Source organism: Sitophilus oryzae, unplaced genomic scaffold (assembly GCF_002938485.1).
Source record: "Sitophilus oryzae breed Bouriz unplaced genomic scaffold, Soryzae_2.0 scaffold_1693_pilon_pilon, whole genome shotgun sequence".
Classification (NCBI taxonomy): domain Eukaryota; kingdom Metazoa; phylum Arthropoda; class Insecta; order Coleoptera; family Curculionidae; genus Sitophilus; species Sitophilus oryzae.
In genome coordinates, this window is record NW_022146383.1 from 815,051 (window position 1) to 842,783 (window position 27,733).

Genomic DNA, 27,733 nt, shown 5'->3' on the forward strand with positions numbered 1-27,733 from the left:
TGACTCGTTTGACAGACTTTATTTCATAAAAATCAGGCATGGATGTTTACGCGATTCTTCTAGGTTTTTTACATTTAGCATAAAATCATTTAATATACGTAGAAAATACATCGGTGCAGGTAAAAAACTCTTATTTACAAGCACGTCCCTGTAACAATAAAGTGAGTTAGTGTTGGTAACATTGTTTTGCTGCTTTAATCAGACACTGTTTGATTATATTTTTTTCTGTGCAATATTTTGTTTTTGGACAACATGACAACAAGGCGGAGACATTTTTTCTACCTTTTGTTACGCCGATCTACGATGATATATTATTTGAAATACTGGGGGTCCCAATATTCCGTGGATATAAAAGTACTGCAAGATATTTTTGTAATCAAAATATGTTAATTGCATATAATTTACCTCTATACAAAAGTGCTTCGTTTGTCCGCTAGGGGACATCAAAATTTTAAAAAATAAACACATTTTTCAAGATATTTTAACGATCCACATTGCGATTTGAATGAGATTTTGGGTGTTATGTTTTGCTAAGCGATTTTAGTAAAAAACTTTGAGAAGGGTGAAAACTATACCCTGACCGCTACATAAATTCTTAAGAGTGATGTTTTGCAAGGCTTCAAGAATGACTGATTTTTTGCGTTAAAGGGTCCATTAGTGGTTACTACATTTTTTGCCCATTGTAAAATTATTTTATTTTTATTAATTTTGTCCATTATAAAAACGTCAGATCGCATGGTTTTCGAGAAAAAACTTATTTTTCCGAAGCTAACCTATAAAAATGATTTATTTATTTATTTACGGGAAACCCCATTACATTTCTCGTTACATCCCAAGAACAGTTAACCTAATAGGACTGCTCATTCAGCCAAAAGTGTCCGCCAGGTGCACGCGAAAACTACTCGCTTTGTGACGTCATTGTAGTCCTTGTCATGGTTATTAGTCCTTATCCGGCAACCACTAATACACACACGTGCATTATTGGTTGCCGAATAAAAAACGTTCATTATTTAGTTTATTTATTTAAACACCTTATATGTATGCAGTATAGAAAATTAACTGTATAAATCGTATTAAATACTCGGATAATGCATTTTTAAGAACAGCAGTTCCCAACATCACCTTTTGCAAGCATTTTTTTAGAGTACTTCCATATTTTGCTCTAAAATAATTAATAAACAATTTCGTAGGCACTTTGTCACAATCCACAGCACAAAATTAACGTATTTATACACTCTATAGCTCTAAAAACTTTAAAGACACCTTTTTCATATTTAAAATTGACAAATTAACTCAAAATTTCTCAGCTGTTATTTTTATAAGTTTACCAGAGGCAACTAATAATACACACTATCATGACAAGGACTACAATGACGTCACAACTGTCAGCTGAAGCGCGGGAAGAAGCGAACATACGTCTTATGAGGATGAGCAATCCTATTAGTTTACAGTTCTTGGTTACATCCAGCGTTAAAATCTGGTAATACAATTATAATCGACTGTTACATCAGTTTCACAAATGATTATTGACAATAAACTTCACAATAAATTTTAAATTAATTAACGTTTGAACTGGTTTGGGTTATTAATATTTCATGCCCTCTAACGGACATATGAAGCACTTTGGTATAGAGGTAAATAATTGTGCATAATTATTTTCATTCCAAAAATACGGAGTAGTTCTATGTCCACGGAATATTGGGACGCCTTGTATATTAAAAACGATAAATAGCGGTTTAATCAGTTCTGCGATAGAGTATATGATATTGACAGATGTTCAAAAATCACAGAGCTGTCATAATAATCAGGACAATAGTAGGATTAGGTAAATACAAAAAAACACCGATATTAAAATATAATCTTACAAGTTATATTGCAATATGAAATATAAAATGTATAGGTATATAAAAAGTCTTGTGTTAATAAAAAATATTTCTCTTTTTCTTTACAAAAAAAAATTAAAGAAAAAGATGAAACTGATTTAAAACTTAAGTCTATAAATTTCAGCACCCAAAAAACGTTGAATATTTTAACGTTAAACATGATTACTTGTTGTATTTATAATATCCTTCTCCAGTTTTGACTCCCAATTTTTTCTCTTGGACCAGTTGCCTTTGCGAATCGCACGGCACGAACAAGGGATTGTCGGGGTATTTATCGTGCCAGCCCTGTAGAATGGACAGGGTTGTGTCGTGTCCCACGTAGTCAGCCAGTTCAATGGGCCCCATTGGATATCCTGCTCCTAGTTTCATTGCTGTGTCAATGTCTCTTGGGGATGCATCACCTATTTCAACGAAAAAATGTTTTTTTTTAGTTTGAGTCTCAGAGAAATAAGTAAACATAGAGAACTGAAGTATAAAAACAAATGGTTTGTAGCAGGAATGGGGATAACAGTAAAATATATTTTTATACCAGCCTTAACAACGTTTTTAATGAAATTAAATGTCATGTCGTAAAAAGTATTTTTTTACACGTAATAAACTTTTTTCTTTAAGGTTTTTTTCTCTCCCATCCCTCGTGTGTAGTATATTTTCTATTTTCTGTTTTTCAAATAAGTTAAAAATAGAGAAGTTATTAAAAAAATTTAAAAATATATATTTTGAAGCCGCCTGAAAATTCTGAAGTATCTGAGTATATTATTTCTTAATTGAGTATAGTCTGTGTCTATACTTATTTAGTAAGAACAAAAACAAAACAAATAACACAAAAAATACCTCTGTAAAGTTTGCATAAGTCCGACTTCTGTAAACTTTACAGAAATGTTACCCCTGTAAGCTTTTTTACCTCTGTAAGCTCGAGGAGTTTTACCGTTAACGTTTAGAGGGGTTTCACCTTTGTAAACCTTACAGCAGTAACTTTACAAAGTTTTTACCTTTCTAAACCTTACTTCAAGTATATCTACTTATTTATATCTCTTATAAATCACCAAGTAATTTTAGAAGCACGTTTTGACCTATGTAAACGTCACAGAAGAAAATTTCAGCTGAACCTGCAGCGGTTAAGACTTTTCTAAAATATACAGGATAGCAAAATAAAACACTAAATCACCACAATACACCAAAACACTTTTACTGGACGCGCGTTTCGCTAACCATGTTAGCATCATCAGCAGTTGATTATAAACAGATGAGTTTAATAATGATGCTGATGAGTATATAAACGCTCAAATTGTAGATTGTAATTTAGTTTTTAATCATCTGCTGATGATGCTAACATGGTTAGCGAAACGCGCGTCCAATCTAAAAGTAAAAGTGTTTTGGTGTATTGTGGTGATTTAGTGTTTCATTTTGCTGTGTAACACCAAAGGTTCCAACCCTCAACTGTAATATACAGGATAAATTAAAAAATAACAAAATTCTCAAACTCTTTTAGTGAAAAAACCTTCACAGGCGTGTTTATTGGGATTTCAAATACACTACCGTTTAAAATATTAACACTTATTAAGAAAAATTCTGTATATAAAGATAAAATAAATGTCAAGTCATCGAAAATCATAAATTATTCAATTTAGCTTCACAAATCAATGTATGTATTTATATTTATTGAATCAATGCACAAAATATTTCTTATTTTGTGGTAATTATCTAAATTATTTTATTTTACTGAAATAAAATAAAATTCCAATATTATCAGGGAGAAAAAGATGAAGAATTTTCTCCTTAAGAAATTTTGAGTTTTATTTTTAAATTTCCTCTTATTTTACTTTTGTTTTTTTTTAAATCAAGGTATATCCTTACCCCTTTCCAACATTCTTACAGCTTCAGCGATATAAGGCACCAATAACCTGTTCACGATAAACCCAGGAGTATCTTTGCAAGTCACACAAGTCTTTCCAATGGATTTGCCCCATGCCACAAAAGCCTGGTAAGTTTCCTCGGATTGTTCAGGGATTCGGACAATTTCCAACAGTTTCATTACGGGGACTGGATTGAAAAAATGCAAACCACCAAATCTACAGCGATAATTAGTATACTATATGTTTTAAAAGATAATATTCTACTTACTTGTCCTTTCTTTTAACAACTGAAGCTATCTCTCCAATCGATAATGAGCTGGTGTTGGAAGCAAACAGTGTTTTTGGTGGGGCAGCCTCGTCCAGAGATTTAAATAATTTATGTTTAATGCCAATATTCTCTACAATAGCTTCTATAACTAAATCAGAGTCTTTTACAGCCTCTGAAGGGTCAGTTGAGCCTACAAATGACAAATTAAAGAATCTAGTAATGAAACTTCTTTTATTTTACCTTTTATACGGCTGCTGGCTTCTTCAACAAACTTCTTAGCCGCATTTGGATCCTCTTTGTACAATTTCTTTGCTACACGACCCAAGTTTGTTGCTATACTTGCCTCAGCTTTCTTAAGGATGTCTGCATTGACTTCAACAAGAGTTACATTGTTACCGCTTTGGGCTGCTACCTATTATAGCATTTAACTCAATGTAAACACTTTTAAAAATGAAATAATAAAATTAAGAACCTACCTGGGCTATTCCCGATCCCATAAGACCGCCTCCGATAACTGTAACGTTTTTGATAACATTTCTGGAAGAGGTAGTTGAAAAGCTCCTTCGTAGAACTCCTAAGCTAGCCATTTTAAAATAAAGGATATAGCTGAGAAACTAATTAAATAAACACCTTTTCTGACAAGACTGGACGTAAGAATGGTGGTTTTTGAAGGAGACACCTGGCTAATAAACGGAAAATAATCAAATAAACAGTTCAAAGTCTAAAGTTGAAATTCCAAATAACCTCTTAACTTTTTAAAAAATGTCAACAATACACCCCCGATTAGGTTTTAATCTTTTTTATCCATGGAGAGCTTGTGAATTAAGCCAAAGAAATTAGTAAAGAAGAAGAAATTGTGTATAGGCCGGATAGTTCCAGTTGCTTAGGCCTTTAAGTTAATTGCAAATAAACTGAAAAGAAGAAGATTATATTCTAACCCTATTTAATAATGTCAATATTTGAGAAATTTCCAGGCATTTTCTTTAATAATTTTCATTTTAAAGCAATACAATCGTATAATAAATTCAAAATAGAATATTGAACATATAATGGCAAATATTTAAAACGTAAATTATCTTGATAATAGTAAGAAAAATTACCGAAAAAGGTATAGGAGACTATGGGCTGCATTCGTAAGTGGTTGCGTTTTTAATTAATTTAGTGTTGTTTGAATAAAAAAACAATAGTTTCATAATTAAATATTGTATGTTTACTAACTAGTTTTGTATAATGGTTTCTATGTTACAAATAAATTCTACTATATTTACAGTAACAACACCATATGGTCAAAAATAAACAGTATCAAGGTGGGCATAGACTTCTGAAGAAGTAGAGGATATAGAGCAACCTGGAGCAACTGAAACAAACACAAAATACAAATTGGAGACGTTTACACATCGGATGAGGGTGTGGATGAATTGGTTTGTTCAAGCCAAGTTACGGATTGAAAATTAACTTAAAAACTTCAAAAATTCATATTTTGGTAATGCCATGTTATTAATATGCTTCTTGTTTCTTTAGATGGTACTATAGTTTGTCAGGGAATATTTTGACAGACAACATCTAAAATGACAGAAAACACAATTTACTCGTGATAAAATGACAGACGTAACTGTCATTGGATCCTCCTGTTGGACAGACTATAGTTACATCTTACAATACTGTATGATCGATAAAAACGATGTCAAATTGGCTGAGAAATGACAATCGCTTTATTCTCCTTATAATTTTACATTTAAAGCCACAGCGATCTTCATTTCTAAGCTAACTCTGATATCGTTTTTTTTTTGAGTTGTATAGTACATATATGTTATGTGTTTAAAAAAATACTAGAGCTTCACGAGTATTTTTTCTGTTTGTTAAGAATGTAAATACCATGTGATAAAAAAACCCCGTCAAGTTGGTGTCAGTGTGATACATATAAATTTGAAAACAAAAATACCAAATCATTGGGGGTATTTTTTTAATTGCTGTGAATGTCAGTACCATATGATCGAGGAAAAATCGGCGTCCAGTTGGCTTTGAAATGACAATCGTTGACATTCCTGATAAATTTTACATATAAAATGACGGCGATCTTTATTTTTATAGCCATCGCTGATGCCGTTTTTTTTATCATACGGTACAGTGTGGTAAAAAACGATGTCAAGTTGGCATAGAAATGAGAATTCCTGACATTTCCTATATAATTTTATATATAAAATCACAGGGATCTTTATTTCTAAGCTCACTATGACATCGTTTTTTTTTCGATTTGTATGATACATATAAATTTGAAAAAAAAACACTGGAGCATTATGTTTTTTTTAGTTACTATGAATGTAAATACAATGTGTACAAAAAATCGACGCCAAGTTGGCTTAGAAATGAGGATTCCCGACGTTTCCCATATAATTTTACATATAAAATCACAATAACTTTTATTTCTAAGCTAACTCTGACATCGTTTTTTTTTTTCGATTTGTATGGTCCATAAATTTAAAAAAACGAGCATTATGAGTATTTTTTAATTGTTAGGGACGTAAATACAGTGTGATCGAAAGAAAAAAAACGGCGTCAGTGATGGCTATGAAATCAACATCGCTGTCATTTTATATGTAAAATTATATGGGGAATGTCATTGATCGTCATTTCCAAGCCAACTGGACGCCGTTTTTTTTCGATCATACGTTACCATATGATAAAATAAATTTTATAGGGATATAAGAAAAGAACTTAAATCTTTTAGCTGTCAAAGCCCACTTAAACAAAACTTTTTGATCATACATTTCGTATGATTAATGAAATACTTACAGTGCTGATTTAATATTACCTAATGTTTTATTTTGTTTTCAGAGTAGAAGCTTTGGCATCATTGGAACGAAGAATCTTCTAGAATTAATATACTTTTTTATTGTATTTATTTTATAATTGTACTTTTTTGTATAATACATTTTATTAGTTAAATTATTTACTGTGTTTTATTTTAAAGTCGAGATTTGAAAAAGTATTAGTAAATATCTTTTAAATTTTACTCCTAATACTTTACCTCCTAGCTCTTATATATTCCTGGTCAAAACCCAGCGTTTTTAGAATTTGAACAAAAGATCAAAATAGATATTTAAATGAATTCTTTTTAATTAAATGGTGAATGTAACTGCTTGCTCCTGGTACCGAAAAATACCTCCTCGCTCTCATATGTTCCTGATACAAATTCAAAATTTTTTCACTTTTAACAAAACCGACCAAAAAAAATTTCGACCTTCCAAATTTTGGAGCAACTGACCAACGAGTTAGAATTGCTAGATTTTTTTGGAAAAACGGCCATAACTTCTAAACTAAAAGAGATATCGAGGAACGGAAGTCGGCATTCGATTGGCCTTTCAACCCTCTTTAAGGGTGCATAATTAGGGCGCGATCGGAGACAAAAAAAAATGTTGAGCAAAAATGAAGTAAGGTTAACCCCTCACCTCATTTTTCGCCAGAAGAATTTTTGGTCTCCGATCGCGCCCTTGTTTTGCGCCCTTATAGAGGGTTGAAATGCCTATCGAATGCCGTGTTCCGTTCCTCTCTAACCCTTATAGTTTCCGAAATATTAAGGGTTGAAGTTTGGAAACGAGGTCGAAGTGCTAGAGATAGCAGAAATATCGTTGATCGATGCTTTATTTACATGTGGTACTAAATTTGCTCCTTACCTCTTCGCACTTATGTATACCTGATAGAAATCGGCGATTTTTGACCCGGTTTAAAAATTTTCGAGCAGCCTTTGATAAAAATTGAATTTTCTCGGATATGTATCAGGAGTACATAAGAGCGACTAGGTAAATATTGGTACTCCAATTTACTTCTTACCTCTTCACACTTATGTGCTCCTGATAGAAATCAGTGATTTTGGACAAGCATTAAAAATGTTCGTTCAATTTTTGTTAAAAGCTGAATTTTCTCGGATTTCTATCAGGAGTACATAAGAGCGAGGAGGTAAAGGTAAATATATTTTTATATAAAATACTGTCAAATCCAGAACAACTTTTTAGTTGTATATATGTATAATTAATGACATTTTAATTGACTTTTTTGTTCAGTATTGGACAGTATTTCTAATATGTTCAATAAAACTCATTTATTATTAATTATTATTTATTTACATATTATATTTTATTAACAAAGAGTAATATAAAAGCCATGTTAAAATCCAAGGTGTTGATGGACATGATGATGGCTATGTTGAGGTAAGAGGTAAGTCTTCTGGCTACCCTTCTGGAAAGTATTGGTTCTGTAAGAAAAATATAAAGAAATAATTAATTATTTGTTCATTAAGAAGCTTGATTACAAAATACTAATTCTATAACTTTAAATTTTCAGTAAATTGATAGGGTATATAAAATATTATAACATATATAAAAATCTTCGTGAAAGGAAAAGAATTTTTTTTGTAGTAATACAACGAAAAAACATGGTTAAGTTAGCTGTATTTGTAATTAAGAATTATTTTATTCACAATATTTAAAAAAGTATGAAAAACTAAATTAAAAAATTCAACCTCCTAATTCAGGCAACTCTATATACACGTTATGTGTATTTTTAGTTGCCTATACTATAGGAAATTGTGCGCCAAAAATGCTTTATTTAAAATTAATTATTTATATCTACATATTTTACAAAATACAATAATATTAAGTACCGTGAAATGGGGCGACTTTACCTCTTGGGGTGACTTTTCCAAATTCCGTCCGAAAATATGTTAGACGTAGCCGTAGCCACTACTTGAAAAGAACGCGTTATGTGTTATCGGTAAATTATGGGTGGAGGCGCCCCACGTCTCGGAACGTCGCTAAACGCTTGCCGTCAGTTGCGATGTAGCATTTACAGTGCTGTGAAGCCAAATCTGTTTTTAAAGCCTATTTTGTGCGCTTCAAACTTCTACGTGGCTGCAATAGTTAACCACGCTATATTGAGATAAGTATTATGCAGAAGTTCGTTATAATATTGAGGGTGATGACGCATATTTTACGTAATTATGCTTTTAAATGGGGTGGCTTTGGTCTATCAATAAGAATAAGGAAGAGGGCAAAGACACCCCATATAAGCAACTAACTTTGCCCATCCAGTATATATATATATATATATATATATATATATATATATATATATATATATATATATATATATATATATATATATATATATATATATATATATATATATATATATATATATATATATATATATATATATATATATTATATATATATATTGTTTAATAAACAAAAAAGCGTATTATTGTTGTGTTGTCCTTATTACCACTTATAGCATAGACCATGCGCATTTGAGAAAATACAACAATTTTTGTCAAACAAAGTCACCCCACTTCACGGTATTTATTAAACATATTCGATTTAAAAAATACACCTTTTAGTATAATTTACCTAAAATTATTTAGTTTCTTCTTCAATGATGCAGTACAGCTGTCCCAAAAAATCCAAGCTGTTCCAAAGCAGTACAATATCCCATTCAAAAACACAATTTTAAAAAGAATTAGATTGGAGATAATATGAGAAACAAATAAAGAAATAGAGGTATGATAAATTGCAAACAATTGTATGAAAATAAATTATGAACTTAGAAAAGCCAAACGAAGATTGAAAGAAAACACAAAAAAGCCCAAGAAAATACAAAAAAAAATATACAATTGTATACATATAAGAAGACTTAGTGGATACATATAAGAAGACTTAGCAATGGAAGAGTTTATAGAACTGATGGATGATGACATTCCCACAAGGAAGAAAGTATAAAAGACATATAGTAAAATAGAGATATGATGCATTAAATAAAATGACATGAAAATACAGGTACTAGAAATGTCGAAATATGTCTTAAAAAAGTCTGACATTGGAAGAGTTTGTAGAATTGATGACAGATAACATTACAATAATAAAGAAAATATGGTAGACAAAAACCGTGAAACAGAGTTCTATACGGGCAATAGAGATATCAAAATATGTCTCAAAAAAAGTCTGACATTGGAAGAGTTTGTATAATTGATGACAGATAATACTCCAATAATAAAGAAAATATGGTAGACAAAAACAATGAAATAGAGGTAGACCAAAAGCAAGATGGAGCAGCAAAAAGTTTTAGATAATAAAAAAATAAAGATATGTGGTCAATAACAATAGGAAAAATGGCAAAAAGTTAAGCTTGGCCTTCTCTCAGGAATATCTAGGATGTCAAAATTTGACATCAAACACATAAAGAAAAAATCCTCCAGGGCATATAAGTTCGCCCCCCTTCATCAGATTTAACCCTTGTCCGACGATTAAGCCTCGCCAGTCAGTTCCCATCCCAGCTAAGCAGCCTCGTCTCGGGTCGCCCTCGTCACCCCTCGAGCGGACATCCACCGGGACCCCCTACAGGCGGACCCCCCTCATCATCTTCAATGTGTCCGATATCCCGCCCCCTCTACCGTCGAGACGTCACGGGATACGTGCACGAAGAAGTCTCGTAGCTTGGGTGCCAGGTCGTATCCGGCCGAAGCCTCTAGCGTTAGAACACCTAGCTCGTAAACCAGAGGGTGGTGACTCCCTTGGGTACCTCTGCATGCTACACAGGTCATCGATGCCCGAACATCAGGGTTAGGGGGTGACCCGGGTCTCCTCCTCTTGGAGGAGGCTAGTTATGATGCTCTGGAGTCGATGTTACTCGGGAAAATTAATTGGAAAATAGGCTAGAAAAGCTAGAAGTCACATTATGTGAAAGTCAGGGGTTTTAAATAAATGGTGAATGCGCTAGGAATTGATGAAATTAAAAAAGAAATTAGTCTTTAATAATGGGATTTTTAAGTGAATTTAAATACAAGCAAACCGAACCAATAGAATCTGTAAAATACTGCAATTCATGACATATTATGTGAAAAAAATGACATGAAAATGAATTCATCAAAATTAAAAGTCTGTACAAGGAACAACACAAGCAAAAAGTATTAGAAAAATGACTCTACACGAAAAATACAAATAAAAGAAGACTTACAGAAATAGAAACTGTATAGAAATACAGTCAATCGGATATTACATAGAATTATTGATTTTATTATTTCCACAATGCAGGAAATATGGAGTAAAATTGAAGATTGATTGACCAGAATGAAGTAAAATTCTAAGTTAGAAGGTATTTTCCCAAACAAATAAGACTTATAGTAATACAGCCAATGAAATATTTAAAGAACTGATCAATGATGATATTATTCCCACAATCAAAAATAAAAATATATGGGAGTCAAGCTATTATAAAGAAATAAAAATAAATTAAAACAACTGGAAGTAAAATTGTAAGTAGATGACATTCTACCGAAAATATAGGAAGTGACCAAAAGACAGAAAGTGACCAAAATGAAAAATAGATGGTCTGAATTTGTCTATGATAACAAGGAACCATAGAAATGTAACTCAGAGACTCATTTGAATTTTTTTCCTACTTAATTAAATTTAAAAATGATGAAATCCACCGATGAACATTAAAAACCAGTATAAATATATTTACCCCAAACGAAATAAAATTTTAGATATACTTATAAGTCCTGATGCATTGTTGGTAAGATTCGTGAAACATATAAATGCACTGCCTTGGAACTATGTATACTTCCATCGATTTGTTGTACAAAATCTGTAAAAAAGAAATAAATATTAATTTTTTTTAAATTAATGCTGTAATAATTCTATTAATTCTTTTTGTTTCGCATTAGTATTAAATATATGTTTAAAATACGATTAGTCTGTTAATAAACATTTAATAAATTTATGCAAATTGATTTTTCAATAATAAAATAAACTTACTTTTAATCAGATAATGGAAAACCAGTCTCGTGAACCAGAATGATGGCCAAACATCTGAATTCCAAGTCTCTTCTTTTATGTGTGTATTATTAATAACACTCCTAAAAAAGAAAATTATAATTAAAACATTATATTAAAACAATGCAAATTTGTTAACTAAAGTATGGCGACCAGCGTATATTAATAATGTGAAAATGTTTTTTTAAATCCAAAACAATTATATAATTATCAAGAATGGGGGAGGCCTTCCCTACACTGAGTTATTTTAAAGACGTAGAAAATAATTGTTTGCCCGTACGAATAAACATCTAAAAAATTTATCTAGGAACAAAAAGCATCTCTAAACTCTATAAAAAAATGGTTCAAAAAATAGCTAATATCTTTAAAAATATAGAGCATAATTCTATGTAACTATATTTTTGATGTAAAATAAGGACATCAAGGAAAGTGTCTATATTACTATGCACTCGATTTTGAAAAAGAAAATTGTGAAAACTGGAAAAATATATCAGTTTTAATCTTGTTTTAATGATGATGTAATGGAAATACTTAGAGAAGTGAAAAAAACTATAGAAAACATGCAAGATAATGAGTACTTACATTTTCATGAGGTTACACAAGCCCTAAGGAACAGAATACACTTAAACAATGTACAGAAAAATTACTTTTTCTATTAAAAATCAGAAAAATTGTAAGAGCAACATAATGACTTCCAGTTAACAACGGAAAATGTCGCACGCCAACGTTGTCAGATTGAACACATGTAAATTGCATGTAAACCAGAATAATCATTTTTTGCTGCATCAATAATGGTGTGTCTAAAACAAAATATAATATTTATTTTACTAAAACAAAGTTTGTATTAAATGTTTATTCGATTTGTCTTGATTTTGTAACGGTTCAATTCATTTTAGACTTACAAAAATATAGTTTTAAATTAGTTTCAGGATTTCAATAATATCTTGGTAACCTTGGAAATATTTTAGTTTTCTCACTTTTCCACAATGGCGCCACCAGCGTTCTTCTTCTTTTTCATTTTTCAGGTCTTAAGAGATCGCAACCACAGAATCAAACTAATGTTCTTCTTCTTTTCTTTATTTGCGGCTTGAAACATGGCCAACCACAGATTTGACATAAATTATCTCTTCTTTCCTTTTTATATGGCTTTAAACTTATAGGTCATTCAGCCAGTGTCTAGAAAAAGAGGAGAGAGTTGAAATTATAATCTATGGTAAATTATTCGACAAAGACAACATCAAAAATAAACAAGAACAGCAATAGTAAATAAGAAATAATTCTTAAATCAAATCTTTAATATTCCTTGTTTTTGGTGTACAAGCTGAATTATCCAAGAAAAAGTATCCACACTAGCTTTATTATATCCTATATACACTAATGCTGCACTTCTAGGTAAGACTCTTGCAGGAAAAAATAGGGAATCCAAACAGTTTTCAAAAACAAGCTGATTTAACACTGTGCCAAGTAAAATGTAATCTTTCTTGTATGGGGGATATGATTAGAAATACTGAAGCACAATGCCCTAAAATGGAATGTTGTAAAGCGGTGAAAAACGCTCTTACTCATTTATTACAGATGTACGAGTTATAAAACTTACAAAAATATCTAGAATACACTAACAGAAGTTATATATTCTATGTATAAGTTAGTAGAAGATACAGAGGTGATTTAACGAGTTTACAGCAAAGTTTGGAGCTGATTCTGTGGCCTATCCTGGTGTAAAGGCAATTTATTTAATGTTAATATGGTTGAAATAGCGTCATAATATTTATTGTTTCTAAACTAAGATATATATCAAATGTAAAAGTATAGAATACAAAAATAAGAATAGATTTATAGCTGTTTAGCAGTTCTCAATATTTATTAGCTGCATTTTTCTTTGTATTTTTATAGATGAGATTTTACAGGTTCATACTAAACAAGTCAAAGCCAAGCCGAACGAGGTAGAATATTGGAAGAATTTTAGTTTACATTTGTATACATAAGTTACAAGAAATAACACCTTGGGAATAAGAAAATTACAGATAATAAATTATTTACCTCCTATAAATACTATCTTACGATATTATTACAAAAATGTTTTAAATATATTTCTTGATTGTATGTGTATATCTGGTTGCCTATACAGAAAAAAAAACAACCGGCGCCTTTACTAAATAATTTGAATGCGCGCAATGGATAAAAATAAATAGTCCCCATACACCAGAAAGCCCGGCCTGCCGATTAGATCTTACGACGTTTTATAGCAGTTTTGGCCTGGCTCGCGATCTTTTAAAATTTCTAAAAGTTTTAATCAGTCATATGTAATAGATTCAGCATCGTCTGTGTTTTTAAAAATGAACAACAATCGAAAACGCGTTATATTGTGTAAGAGAGACCTACTACTATATTAAAAAGCGTCCAAAAGTTTGTTTTTTAGACAAATCTAATCTCACAGGCCAAGTCCGTGGACTAGGCTGAATCTGCCAAAGACTTGGTCTAGCCCACAAACACAAAAATTTCAGCCAAAGGCCAGATCTTCTGGTGTATGGGGTCCATTAGAAAAAACAAGAATTGCGTTTCTTGTATCTTTTATTTACAAAGCCAGAACAATACAAGCACTGAATGTACACTACAAAGTACTAAAAGTGATCGTCAACGGATCAAAGTGTTTTTTAAAAACAACCGTGTTACAATTTCTTTCGGGACTCAATAAACCAAACTGAAAAAGACAATAACCTGAACAAAACCGAAATAAATATACGAACAAGCAGTCTACCCATCTAAGTGTTTACACCATTTTTTATATAGTCTACGTTTGGTTGTTTTATTCTTTCCACTACAAAATGAAATATTTATTCATTTATTTACACAGTCGACATTATTTTTTTGAACGGTTTTTCTTTTCCTTTACACGAGATAATACAAAATAACAAAATAAATTAACAGCTGGACATTTACAGTGTTGTGTGACTCAAGTCAAGATCTACCATATTATAAGTCTAGGTTTTTATTTTTATCTTAAGTCTCCTTAATTATCAGTTCACTAATTGTGAAATTTAAATAAGAGCGACCAAATTTAAATACGTTCGTTCATTTAAAAACGCCCAGTATATCGTGAAATTACGTTTTTTTATAATTAGTTTAAATGACCTACAGGCAATATTGCGTTTAGTTTAAATAAGAAAAAATATTTTTGATAAAGGTGTGCGTGCTATGTGGCAAAAAATGATAATTCTACGCCTACCGTAACACCGTTTTCAATTGACACATAGTACAGGGCGTGTTTCAACAAAAATTCGTTTCAAAAAAATATTGAAAAAACTCGAGATGTTATTCAAAAATTTGATATAAGGTCTAATATATATGTACCTTAACCACGAATATACAGGGAACTCTATAAAAATTCTCACACACCCTGTATATTCATTAAAGTAAAGGCTTGACAGAATTACAAAACACTGACTTAAAGTTCTCTACAACAGTCTGTTGTTCTTAGACTTTTATTGAACTACAGAACGTTACAGTTAAATATTTAAAAAAACGCCCCTTAGATTCATATACAGGGTGAACCAAAAAGTTCACGACAAATAAAAAAATACTGATTTTTTTCTTGGGTCAAAAGCAGATGTTTTTTGTCTAATAAATAACTTATAGATTTTCATAGATATTTCTGTTGAAAATTTAATATTTTTTCTTACTTTTTGCTGTGAACTTTTTGGGATAAACCACAGTAGTTCAAATGACCAAGTAATTTCAGAAGCATGTTTTGACATCTGTAAGCGTTACAGAAAATTTACAGAGATAAAAAGTGCACCTTTACCTCTGTAAACTTTATAGAGGTTTTATCTCCACAAACCTTAGAAGTTTTACCTTTGCAAATCTTACAAGGAGGTTTCACCTTAAGTAAACTTTACAGAGGTATTATCGCTATAGAAGTCACTGAGGTTTTGCATTTGTGAACCTTACAACGTGAAGTTAACATTAAAGAAACAATTTTTAAACGTATCAACTTTTTGGGATATACCAGAGTTCAAATGACCACCATAATTTTAGAAAAAGGTTTTGACTTCTGTAAAGTTTACAGAGGGTTTACCTTTGTAAGCTTTAGAAAATTTACCTTTGCGAATCTTACAAAGAGGCTGCACCTTTGTAAACTTTACATAGGTTTTATCACTGTAAAGGCTACAGCGGTTTTACATTTGTAAACCTTACAAAGGTTTTGCATATGTAAATTGATTTCTATGAAGTTTACAGAGGTTTTACCTCTGTAAGTTTTAGAAGTTTTACCTTTGCGAATCTTTTGTAAACTTTACAAGTATAATCGCTGTAAATGCTACAGAGGTTTTTCATTTGTAAACCTTACAAAAGTTTTGCATATGTAAAGTTAACATTATAGGTAATATTCTGAACTTTTTTGGGATAAACCATAGCAGTTCAAATGACCAACAGTTTTTTTTGTATTTAAATTTCTTCACTCTTATGAAAAGTTCCTAACAAACTATTTTATAAACGAAAAAGGTTCGATTTTCAAGGCTAACAAACCCAAGACGAAACCAAAGGTACCCAAGTTATATACCTATAAAATTCCGCTATCTAAATTTGTAACTTTTTACACAATTTTAAATGGATCGGATGGATTTTTCAAATATTTTTTAACGTTACTTTTATTACTTTATAAACGCAAAATTCTTATTTGTTTTAAATTGCTAAATTGTGCTTCATCGTCTTCACTTTTTTCTTCTGTTTCTTCTACTTCATTTTCAGTTTAAAATCCTTAAGATTACTATAGTAGTCGCTACAATCTAGAAAAACATATATACTATAAAAATAAAAACAATATTTATAAATAATAAAGAACTTGAAACAATTAATCGTTAAGTCTAAGAGAATAAAAATCAAAAAATTTACAATGACAGTCAAGCTGTTCACAAGAACTTTTTGTGTATCACTGTATATAACATAGTTTCTTCATACTTGAAGAAACCAAAAAAAGGCTAAAATTTTACAAGCTAAGATGTGATTTTCTCAATCTTCTTCACTCACATTATATGTTAATAATAATATAATATTATTGTTTTAAACTTATTTTTAAGGTTTCCAATATTTTGCTAAACTATGTCTGGTTTTCGGTTTAAATAAAATAAATAACTATAATAACTAGTTTGATTGTCACACCAAAAATTTTCTTAGAGCGATCTTAACGAACTAAATATAGACGTTTCAATGGTTATTGCACGCGCATTATCAGAATCAAGGGACGATTCACACAGTCTTTCATTTTTTTGAGTAAATTATTAAGTTAATTTAGAAATTTTTAAAAAAATGTAGAATATAAAAAATAACTTAACACATCTATTACTTGAATTAAATAAAAATTAGTTCAAATTACTTTACCTTTAATAAAATTTGATTTAAGATAAGGTTAAAATATAATAATACAAAATATAAGTTCATAATTAAAATTAATAGATGCTAAAATAAAGAGATATGGAAGGAACTTTGATTCTATAGAAATCTACCTTCGGTAAACTTTACAGAGGTTTTATATCTGTAAACTTTTAAAGTTTCATCAATGCAAATTTTACAAAAGCCGGGTAAAGCTTACAGAGGTAAAACCCCTGTAAAGTTGCCACGCTTTTTCCTTTGTAAATCTTACACAGAGGCATTGCCTTTGTAAGATTTACAGATGTTTTATATTTGTCAAACCTTGCAGAGGTATGAGAACTGTAACCCTTACAGAGGTTTTCCCTTTGTAAACCTTACGAGTTTTCTTTTGTAAACTTTACAGGGGTATTGTCTATGTACAGTTTACAGAGTTAGATAAAACAACGGAATTAATAATGACATAACTAGACTGAGAAGTGGCCAAAATAAAAGTTTTATCATTGCAAATTTTACAAAAGCCGGGTAAAACTTTACAGAGGTAAAACCACTGTAAAGTTACACATTTTTTCATTTGTAAAACTTAGATGTTTTATATTTGTCAAACCTTGCAGAGGTATTAAAGCTCTAAACCTTACAGAGCCTTTCCCTTTGTAAACCTTACGAGTTTTCTTTTGTAAACTTTACAAGGGTATTGTCTATGTATAGTTTACAGAGACAACAGATTTAATAATGACATGACTGAAAAGTGGCCAAAATAAAGTTTTAGTCGTTTATAAACAATCAAAGAAATAATAAATATAACAAAGTCCAATAAAAATAGATACTGTATAAAATAAACTATAAAATACATAAAAAACGAATGGCATGGTTGAAAAAGCGAAATTTTTAAGACATTTAATATTTTTAATGTAAAAAATACCTACGAAATTTTTTGGTATGATCAAAATCAACTTCTACATCGAAAAACACAACGAAAAATGTTGTAAATTAAAAAAACCTTATATCAATCATATATCACACATACTGATTAGAGATATTTTTCAATATTAATTAATTAATAATAATAATAATAACTGCGTCAACCCGTTATGTATATATCAATAACAATTGCTCAAAAGTTTTTATTAGTTGTAAAAAAAGTCTCTTCGGTCTGCACTTCATCCATATTATGCGTTTCTTCTGTCCATTTTTTCATTTTCCACTTTTTTCCATTAAAAATTATTAAATAACGATAAGGTACTTTGACGATTTCGTATAAAATACACACGTTGAAGTTTTTTCTATTGCTGATTTTTTCATATTATATGTATACGTACTGTTTGATCGAAAAAAAACGGCGTCATAGTAGTCTTTGAAGCGACATTCGATAATAATTAGTAATTAATAGAGGTCGACCCGATAGATTTTATTGTCGATTGTCATTTGAAAGGCTACCGCGATGTCGTTCTTTTTCTTGATCATACAGTGTAGTTTCTTCCCTTCGCTAACATATTAGAGGGCTTGAGTTTTTTTGCATTGCTAAGCATGGATTAAAATCTACTTATTGTTCTTTTTAAGTAAACGGTTTCTTCCTTTGGTTTTCTTTATACTAGTCTATGGATTGTGCTTGTTATGACTCAGTAACCTGGAAAAAATACCTCAATTATTTACCTATACAGGATGTTTTCTAAAAATGAGGGATAAAAAAATTCTAGGGCATCATTTACTTACCGTTGGGTTCTGAATTATTGGGAGCAGCCGGACTGGGTTGTTGAGATCCGCTCGACTGAGCCCTGCCGTGAGAACTCTCGTACTCCATCACTTCCTGGTAGATGAGCTCCTTCCACTGATCAACAGTGTGCTCTCGTTCATCGACGCTGTGATCGTACGGACCAGGAGCAGGCTAAAACAAATAAATCATAAAAATCACCACCTCTTGAACGTTTACAGAAGTCTGACTTATGTAAACTTTACAGAGGTTTTACCTCTGTAAGTTTTACGGAGAGTTTTTACCTCAGTAAGCTTGAAAAGTTTTACCATTACAATAATTAGAGAGGTTTGACCTTTCTAAACCTTAGAGAAGGATAACTGTTGTAGACTTTACAAAGTTTTTAACCTTTGTAAAAGTTACTTCAAGCGTTTCTACTCATTTTTATCCCTTATAAATAACAACATAATTAAAGAAGAATGTTTTGACTTTTGTAAATGTAACAGAAGCTTTACTTCTGTAAGATTTACAGAGGTTTTCACCTTTGCAAATATTACAGAGGTATTTCCTTTGTAAATCTTACAGATGCATTACCGCTGTAAACTTTACAGAGATTAAGTTACATAACCTCGTAAATCGTGTAAATGTTTCACATCTGTCAAGTTTAAATTGGGGTACTACTTTCAAATATATCAATTTCTTGGTATCTCTTATAACTAACAACGTAATTTTAGAAGTATGTTTAGGTTATTCAGGACATCCACTTTAATAGACATAAATTTATCGATAAAACAATAATTAGACTGAATAGTGGCCAAAATAAAGTTTTAGTAATCTATAAACTCTTCTTTAATTTAAAAAAAAAATATAAAAATGTTTAAACATACTTTGAAGTCTAACTTCTGTAAATATTACAGATGTATGTATTACCTTTGTAAACCATACAAAAAAAATTCATTAGGGGTAATATTTTCAAACATACAAAGCCTTTGTATCTTTTATAACTCACCAAGTAATTTTACAAAAATTATTTGACTTCTGTAAATGTTACAGAGGTTTAACCTCTGTAAGGTTTCTATATGTTTTACCTCTACAAATTTGAGAAGTTTTACCTTTGTAAACGTTACATCGGTTTCAACTTTGTAACACAACAGATGTATTACTGCTGTAAACTTTACAAATGCATTACCTTTGTGTAAACTTTACAAAAGTTTTACATGTGGAAAGTATAATAGACATAAATTTATGGACAAAACAATGATTAGACTGAATAGTGGCCAAGATCAAGTTTTAGTAATCTATAAACGATGTAAAAATCTTCTTTAATTTAAAAAAAAATACAAAAATGTTTAAACAAACTTTAAAGTCTAACTTCTGTAAATGTTACAGATGTATTACATTTGTAAACCATAGAAAGGTATGTAAAATTTTATTAGAGGTAATATTTTCAAACATACAACGCCTTTGTATCTTTTATAACTCACCAAAGTAATTTTACAATAATTATTTGACTTCTGTAAACGTTACAGAGGTTTAACCTCTGTAAGCTTTCCATATGTTTTACTTCTACAAATTTGAGAAGTTTTACCTTTGTAAACGTTACATAGGTTTCAGCTTTGCAACAGATGTATTACTGCTGTAAACTTTACACATGTTTTACCTTTGTAAACCTTACAAAAGTTTTATATGTGGAAAGTATAATGGACATAAATTTATCGACAAAACAATGATTGGACTGAATAGCGGCCAAAATAAAGTTTTAGTAATCTATAAACGATGTAAAGATCTTTTTAGTTTAAAAAAATACAAAAATGTTTAAATAAACTTTGAAGTCTAATTTCTGTAAATGTTACAGATGTATTACCTTTGTAAATCATACAAATGTATGTAAAATTTCATTAGGGGTAATATTTCCAAACATACAACGCTTTTGTATATTTTATAACTCCCCAAGTAATTTTATAATAATGATTCTTCTGTAAGCTTTCCATATGTTTTACCTCTACAAATTTGAGACGTTTTTAAACGTTACATAGGCTTCAACTTTGTAACACAACAGATGTATTACTGCTGTAAAGTTTACAGATGTTTTACCTTTGTAAACCTTACAAAAGTTTAAACATGTGGGAAGTATAATAGACATAAATTTATGGAAAAAATATAGTGGCCAAAATAAATTTACCAAACTATCTAAAAATCTTCTCTAAGTAATTTTCTGAGATATAAATATTTGTGAGTCCAACAAAAAATGTAAATGATTCACGATTATGTGATTTATTTGAGACTTACCGCGTTTACTTCCTGTTCATCGTACCAGACGTTAATATAGGGATGCAAAAGCGCCTCGTCTACCGATATCCGGCACTGAGGGTCGATCACGAGCATTTTGGACAACAAATCACGAGCTTGACCAGCCTGCAAAGAAATTAAATCACCTACACGTCTCGGATTTCGAACGTGGTACTTTCAGCAAGCGTCAGTACCGTGACTTACCTTCAGCCTATTATGTTCATTGCTGTCTGAAGGGAACAGGACGTCGGGAAAGAGTTTTTCGAAGGAAAATCCGGGAAAGCGCGGCCTATTTTCCACGTAGTTCCTCACCGTGGGCTGTAGCCTTGCCATAAATTGTTGAGAGGGCGTACCAAGTTGTTCTACAAAACGACAACTTTGAACTACATGTATGACAGGTCGGTTTAATTTTACACGGCTATAATACTGTTTTATAGTTGAAGAATAAATCTATAAGAAATAGGAGCCATATTTCTGATCATAATGTCTTTACATTCATTAATTAAAATGTGAAATTTTGTTATACAAAAAATATAATACAGTACCTATGATTTTATTCCACTGATCTATATGATCAGTACCGGGAAATAGTACCCCTCCTCTTATCATTTCGCCCATAATACAGCCTACCGACCATATATCGACGTTTTCTGTATAACCCATACCTAATATCACCTGAAAATATATTCAATATAAATACAGGGTGTCCCAGAAATAAGTGCAAATATTTCAAGGGGTGGTAGATCTGGTCAAAAGAAACATTTTTTCTCTTTACCATTTGTAAGTCCAAAATAACCGAGTTAAGTATTTTACTTTGAAAATTTAAACAAAAAATGCTTTTTTGCTTAAAGTTTGAGAACCGCTGGATCTTTTCTGGATTTTCTTTCTTGTAAATTTAATCTACTACCTATGTTGCCATATTATTAAGAAATTATTATTTTTAAATAAAAACTAAAACAAATTCAAAAAAAAATTCAAAAAATTTCGAATTTTCAATTTTTTTTCGCGAAAAAAATCTCATAGGCGTGTTTCTGGGGTTGAACTATACTACCAGTTAAAATACTTGCATTTATTTCCGGGACACCTTGTATATATAACACTAATTTCAATAAAACTATTACATTTTCACCAAATACCAGAACAAGTATTTTTTTTTGCTTAAACTCACCTCAGGAGCTCTATAATATCTAGTGACGACGTAAGGCGTCATCATAAATGTTGTACCGGCTGTCCTGGCCAATCCAAAATCCAGTATCTTCAACGTGCAGTCAGATTTCACCACTATATTGCTGGGTTTCAAATCCTAAAAAATAAACACTTTGAAATAAAAAACAATTCTGTTTAACAACTATCTACTTTGAATTTGAATGCTCACCCTGTGTATGATGCCGGCCGAATGCAGATGCTTTATCCCGCACAGCATCTGGTACAACAGGTAGCTCATGCGTTCGTGGTCCAGGTCCATCTGGATCACCTGGCACAAGTTGGCGTCCATCAGTTCCATGACCAGATAAACGTCTTGGAATTCTTCCAGCGATCTTTGAGGGGTGAACGCGTTCAACAGACCGATAATCTGACAAAGAAAAGGAATTATTTTCACTCAGGATTAAATCGTCCAAAAAATATATATAATATATATATATATATATATATATATATATATATATATATATATATATATATATATATATATATATATATATATATATATATATATATATATATATATATAATATATATATATATATATATATATATATATATATATATCTTTTATTGGACGATAAAACAAGATATCAAGAGGTATTAACATACATTTTGGTAATATGGTAACTGTATATACTCGATATATTGGCCTTAGTGCATCCGTATACAATTTCAAGAAAAACTTAAGCAACGACTTGGAAAAAAATACAGGGTGTTCAAAAAATGGTTGATTAATCATTTAAAAAGTACTTACATTTTTGTGATTGACCAGTTTCATGAGCTTGAACTCCCTGTACGCCCTTTTAGCGTGCGTGACGTTTTGGAAGGGCCGGCTCAGCTTTTTTATTGCGACATTTTGTTGGGTGACCGTATCAACAGCAGCACTAAAACAAGAAACGATATTATTAAAAAAATATGTCAAAATATGAAAGTTTTAACAATATATTACAAAAGAAAGGCTTTCAAATCAACAACAAATCATTCTACAATAGGCAAGTCTCGTGCAAAAAAATATAAATACAATCTAACAAGGGAATACAAAATTTAAACTGTGGTGGTTTATACATATTTATAATATTTATATTTTATGTATTTACATAAACTATAAATATTCCGTTTTTCACGTTTGTTTCTCTTAGTACTTACCAGACTAAACCCTGTGCACCTCCACCTTTGGGTTCCAAATTAATGTACCTTTCCGGTACCCAAAACTCGGTGTCTCCAAAAATGTGCTGGGAAAAGCCAGGACGCGTATCCATAATAGAACCAGGGATTCAAGGATTAAAAAAGGTGGATAAAATGATATAAAAGTTGAAAAAATATTAGGGAATGTATCTGGGGTTGTCTATCTACCTTAAAATACTATTCTAAAGGTGTATATAAAAGTCTTTTTTATGTACAATAAGGAGGTTTAGGTATAGGGACGTTTGAGGTTACCAGGCAGGATCTATTGTGTATTTAAAATTGAAAGCATACGCCACACGTGAAACCGACAAACTCAAAACTCAATCCAAATCAACTACAAAACAAAATAAAAAATAATTACAAAAACAAATTTTAAGAGAAAAATATAATGTGCAAATACAAACGATATGTTTTTTAAATAAATATATTTTACTTTTATCACTACACATGCTTTTTAAATACAAAATCAAATCGACTAAAGTAGATTATAAATAATAAAGAAAACAAGATGCAAAACTTTACATATAATTTCAAAAATATAAAATATATTTACAAACTAATAAATTAATGTAAAAAAATTAAAATTTCTTGTTCGATCTGTATATTCAAAATAAAAAGTGTTGAAGAGGATACTACATACAATAAAATAATTCTATTTAACTAGAATATACGAAGAATTATCAAAAGACACAAAATATACAGATCGAACAAGGCCAGAAGACATAAACATATATTTTGTCTATGTTGCTTTTGTATATACCGATGCAACCGCCTTATGGCATCCGTATATATGTATACGCCTCGGTATACGCTTTCTTAAGCATTATCACATCCGTATATACAAATGTAATTTCCTTAGTATTATACAGGGTGATTCCTCATCAAAAAAATTCAAAAAAAGTTCCTATAAACATGGGTGCGAAAATGTATAGTACCAAACCCAGATATGCACGTCCCTGGTGACTGTGCCGACACTTTTTTAGCATTAAAATATGTAACACTTATATTAATTTTTACCCTCAAAATTTCATTCGAATCGCTAAAAGCGCTTGAAAGAAAATTATAATATATTGAAAAAAAATACCCCCTGTAGTTATGAAACAAAGCAGAATCGCACCCATGTTGATATAAAAAATAAATCTTACTTTTACGTGAGGAATCTCCCCAGGAGTATACCCTGTATACATTTAAGATGCCCTCAGAATTATTGCATCCGTATATAAATATGCGAGTCTCATAACGTTATGGCATCCGTACATATACAAGTTTTTTTTATCTCGTATATACATATAAGTTACCCAAGAAATTATTTTATCAGTATATACATATACATATATACTTAGCATTGCGAGACCCGTATATAAATATACGATTCTCCTATCCTTACGACATCCGTATACACATATACGCCTCTATAAGCACTATTGCATCCGTATTCACCGTATATACACTAAAAACAGGTTTCTACACTTACCAGACGATACCCTGCGCTCCCGAGCCGATGGGTTTGAGGTTCTGGTACCGCTTGAGGATCGTGAACTTGGTGTCGCCCACCTCGACGGTGTAGAACTGCGATAGGCGGGACATTCTGTTGCGCCAGTCCCAGAAATCCTGGCCCGATGTCTGCAAAGAAAACCGGCTGCTGAAAATCGGGTATCGATGATGACAGGTGTCAAAAGAAGGAAAGTATTGCAGAAAAAAGCGATGCGTTCCAGGCTGAACGCGGTGGGTTAGTATGGTAAGTTAGCTATAAGTCGAACAATTTCGTTAACTAAAATGATTCGTTGTACCGACAGTACCGGGAATTCCCGGTACTGTCGGTACCGGGAATTGAGTTTTTTGAGCCTTCCAAGAACCGGGACTCGAAATTATTAGCTCTCGGTTCTTTAGGTACTTTCGGCCCTCGGTAATAATAATTAAAGATTTTTGATACTTCCTAGCGGTCGAAATCAAACTTTTCTAAATAAGTAATGATGCTATCTCTTACTGTTCTTACTTCTGAAGTTATTTTGAAGTTTCTATAATGTTTATTAGCAATGATTGAAGTTTAAATATGTTATTTTATTATTTAGTATAATATTGCTGAATCTATTAGTTATATTTTTTTGTGTTATATTTTTATAGGCATTTGCATCTTTAATTGAAAATGTTAAGTTTTTTTTCTAATTTAGTTAAGTTGGTTTCGAGGTTGGTTGATGTTGCTTGATGTAATTTTTAAGCTACCTATGTGTTTTCTTTTTTTTTTCGCTTGTGTTCTCTATTTGTGTTCATGTTTACTTTTGCATGACTTAATAATTTGATATTGTTTTCATTTGAAACTGAATTTTTTATCGGTTTTACTTTTGTGAACCATCCCTTGCTTGCTAAATAACGAACTCCACAATCGTTGAACGAAAATATTTTAGTATGGTTCTGGAAATTCTAATTAATACTACCAATTAGGGTTCAGATGTTTTTGGCCATCATAGAACCGGGCCTCGGTAACAAAAAATAAAAAAAATATTTTTTTGTTAAGTTGTAAAGTCCTTTGATACTTTCTAGAGGTCGAGATCAAACACTTCTAAATAAGTAATGATGCTATTTCTTATTGTTCTTGTTTCTTTTCTCTTTTGAAGTTCCTATAACGTTATGTATGAAACAAAATTGTTTTCAATTTAATAACAACTTTTTTGAACAGCGGGAAGGTACAGCAATGGGTAATCCATTGTTTCCATTTCTGGCTAATTTATTCATGAGCAGGTTTGAAGTGGAGGCTAAGAATCAGTTTGAGTATTTTCCAAGAGTATGGTTTAGGTATGTGGATGATATTTTTGCTGTTTTTGACACACATTCAGACACCATAGATAATTATATTTCTAAGTTAAATAATCGTTTCCCTTCCATTAAATTTACGTATGAAATTGAGAACAACGACAGATTACCATTTCTAGATGTATTAGTTATATTAGAAATATTAATAATTGCCTGGAATTTAATATCTATAGGAAAAATACGACCACACGCAGATATATTCCTAATGAATCACATCATAGTGTTGAACATAAAATGGCTAGTTTAAATTTCCTAGTTCATAGATAACTTAGTTTCCCACTTTCCAAAGAAAGATATGAAATAGAAAGAGATTACATTAGGAATGTAGCTGAGTGTAATGGATATTCTCCTTCACTAGTTGATAAATTAATTAGAAAACGTAGGTATAGGTTAATGATTTCTGAAAATTCGACTTTTCAAGTGGAGAAAGACACGTCTAAATATTTTTCGATGCCGTTTGATAGAGAGTTATCCCGTGGTCTAAAAGGAATTTTGAAGAATGTAAATTATAAACTTGTGTATAGTGCTAATAATAAATTACAACAATTATTAGGTAATCCAAAGGATAAAACACCTCCACTGGAAAGGTCGGGTATTTATGAAATTTCTTGTAAAGATTGTAATCAGAAATATGTTGGGCAAACTAGAAAATCAATATTAACTAGATTTAAAGAACATTTAGCTCAGATAAGATATGGTAAACCGGATAAATCTTGCGTTGCCGAACATATTGTTCATAAAGAACATTGTATAGATCTTAATAATTTAAAATTAATTAAACAAGTCTCAAATTACAGGCAATTAGATGCATATGAAAGCATCAGAATTAATAAATGTAAAGATAGTATGAACAGAGACAACGGTCCAATTCCTTCAAGTTCTTTTGTTCCTACTACTCTAGTGGCGGAAATCTAACTGTTACGCTCAGTTGGCTCTGACTCGGTTGGCTAGATTTTGCCACGCCCACTCGGTGCCCACTGAGCGAGTATATAAACGCTCAACTTGTAGATTGTACTTTAGTTTATAATCATCTGCTGATGATGCTAACATGGTTAGCGAAACGCGCGTCCAGTGTAAAAGTAAAAGTGTTTTGGTGTATTGTGGTGATTTAGTGTTTTTATTTTGCTTCCTATAATATTTATTATGTTATGTTTTAATAGATATTTGCATTTTTAATTCAATATTTTAGGGCTTTTGTCTCAAATTCAGTTAAGTTGGTTTATGTTGTTTGATGTGAAATTTAAGTTACCTATATTTTTTTCTTTACTTGTGTTCATGTTAGTTTTTTCATGACCGATTACTTAATAATTTGATATTATTTTCATTAAAAATCTCAATTTTTTATCTATTTTACT

General features: G+C 30.9%; 2 protein-coding genes and 3 long non-coding RNA genes across 10 annotated transcripts in view; 2 read left to right on the forward strand and 3 right to left on the reverse strand.

The window, feature by feature from the left end:
* Positions 1–1,850: 1,850 nt before the first annotated feature.
* Positions 1,851–4,797, reverse strand: LOC115881035 (hydroxyacyl-coenzyme A dehydrogenase, mitochondrial-like). Its single transcript, XM_030898393.1, has 5 exons — positions 4,481–4,797; positions 4,245–4,416; positions 4,005–4,194; positions 3,738–3,952; positions 1,851–2,284 (listed from the first exon to the last, which is right to left on the reverse strand). The coding sequence occupies exons 1-5, from the start codon at positions 4,589–4,591 to the stop codon at positions 2,046–2,048; spliced, it is 927 nt and encodes a 308-aa protein (XP_030754253.1). The 5' UTR covers positions 4,592–4,797; the 3' UTR covers positions 1,851–2,045.
* A 65-nt stretch (positions 4,798–4,862) lies between these two features.
* On the forward strand, positions 4,863–6,890 carry LOC115881030. The gene is made up of 3 exons (XR_004049968.1): positions 4,863–5,137; positions 5,275–5,487; positions 6,840–6,890. It is a non-coding gene; the product is annotated as an uncharacterized LOC115881030 (long non-coding RNA).
* A 3,617-nt stretch (positions 6,891–10,507) lies between these two features.
* On the reverse strand, positions 10,508–12,622 carry LOC115881075. Its single transcript, XR_004049979.1, has 3 exons — positions 12,416–12,622; positions 11,816–11,916; positions 10,508–11,645 (listed from the first exon to the last, which is right to left on the reverse strand). It is a non-coding gene; the product is annotated as an uncharacterized LOC115881075 (long non-coding RNA).
* A 473-nt stretch (positions 12,623–13,095) lies between these two features.
* LOC115881089 lies at positions 13,096–15,100 on the forward strand. Its single transcript, XR_004049987.1, has 2 exons — positions 13,096–13,173; positions 13,226–15,100. It is a non-coding gene; the product is annotated as an uncharacterized LOC115881089 (long non-coding RNA).
* Positions 14,387–27,733, reverse strand: part of LOC115881088 (stress-activated protein kinase JNK) — a 64,863-nt gene continuing 51,516 nt past the window's right edge. For 2 of the 6 annotated variants that reach the window (XM_030898453.1, XM_030898455.1), the window contains exons 4-12: positions 25,042–25,206; positions 23,137–23,266; positions 22,552–22,749; positions 22,345–22,479; positions 21,722–21,851; positions 21,381–21,538; positions 21,177–21,302; positions 18,911–19,082; positions 14,387–18,824 (exon numbers count right to left, since the gene is read on the reverse strand). In XM_030898453.1, the coding sequence (XP_030754313.1) occupies positions 18,817–18,824; positions 18,911–19,082; positions 21,177–21,302; positions 21,381–21,538; positions 21,722–21,851; positions 22,345–22,479; positions 22,552–22,749; positions 23,137–23,266; positions 25,042–25,206 (1,222 nt within the window). In that variant the 3' untranslated portion in view covers positions 14,387–18,816. Of the gene's footprint in view, positions 18,825–18,910; positions 19,083–21,176; positions 21,303–21,380; positions 21,539–21,721; positions 21,852–22,344; positions 22,480–22,551; positions 22,750–23,136; positions 23,267–23,528; positions 23,902–25,041; positions 25,210–27,733 lie in introns of all 6 variants that reach the window. The other 4 variants (XM_030898451.1, XM_030898452.1, XM_030898456.1 and 1 more) reach the window with 3 other exon arrangements.

What these genes read in the sequence shown, in the direction of transcription:
- LOC115881035 (XM_030898393.1), bottom strand. Translation starts at nt 4,591, where the DNA reads ATGGCTAGCTTAGGAGTTCTACGAAGGAGCTTTTCAACTACCTCTTCC. An exon ending in TGGGATCGGGAATAGCCCAG is followed by an intron (nt 4,417 to 4,480) that starts GTAGGTTCTTAA and finishes ATGCTATAATAG; the next exon opens with GTAGCAGCCCAAAGCGGTAA. An exon ending in GTTGTTAAAAGAAAGGACAA is followed by an intron (nt 3,953 to 4,004) that starts GTAAGTAGAATA and finishes TTATCGCTGTAG; the next exon opens with ATTTGGTGGTTTGCATTTTT.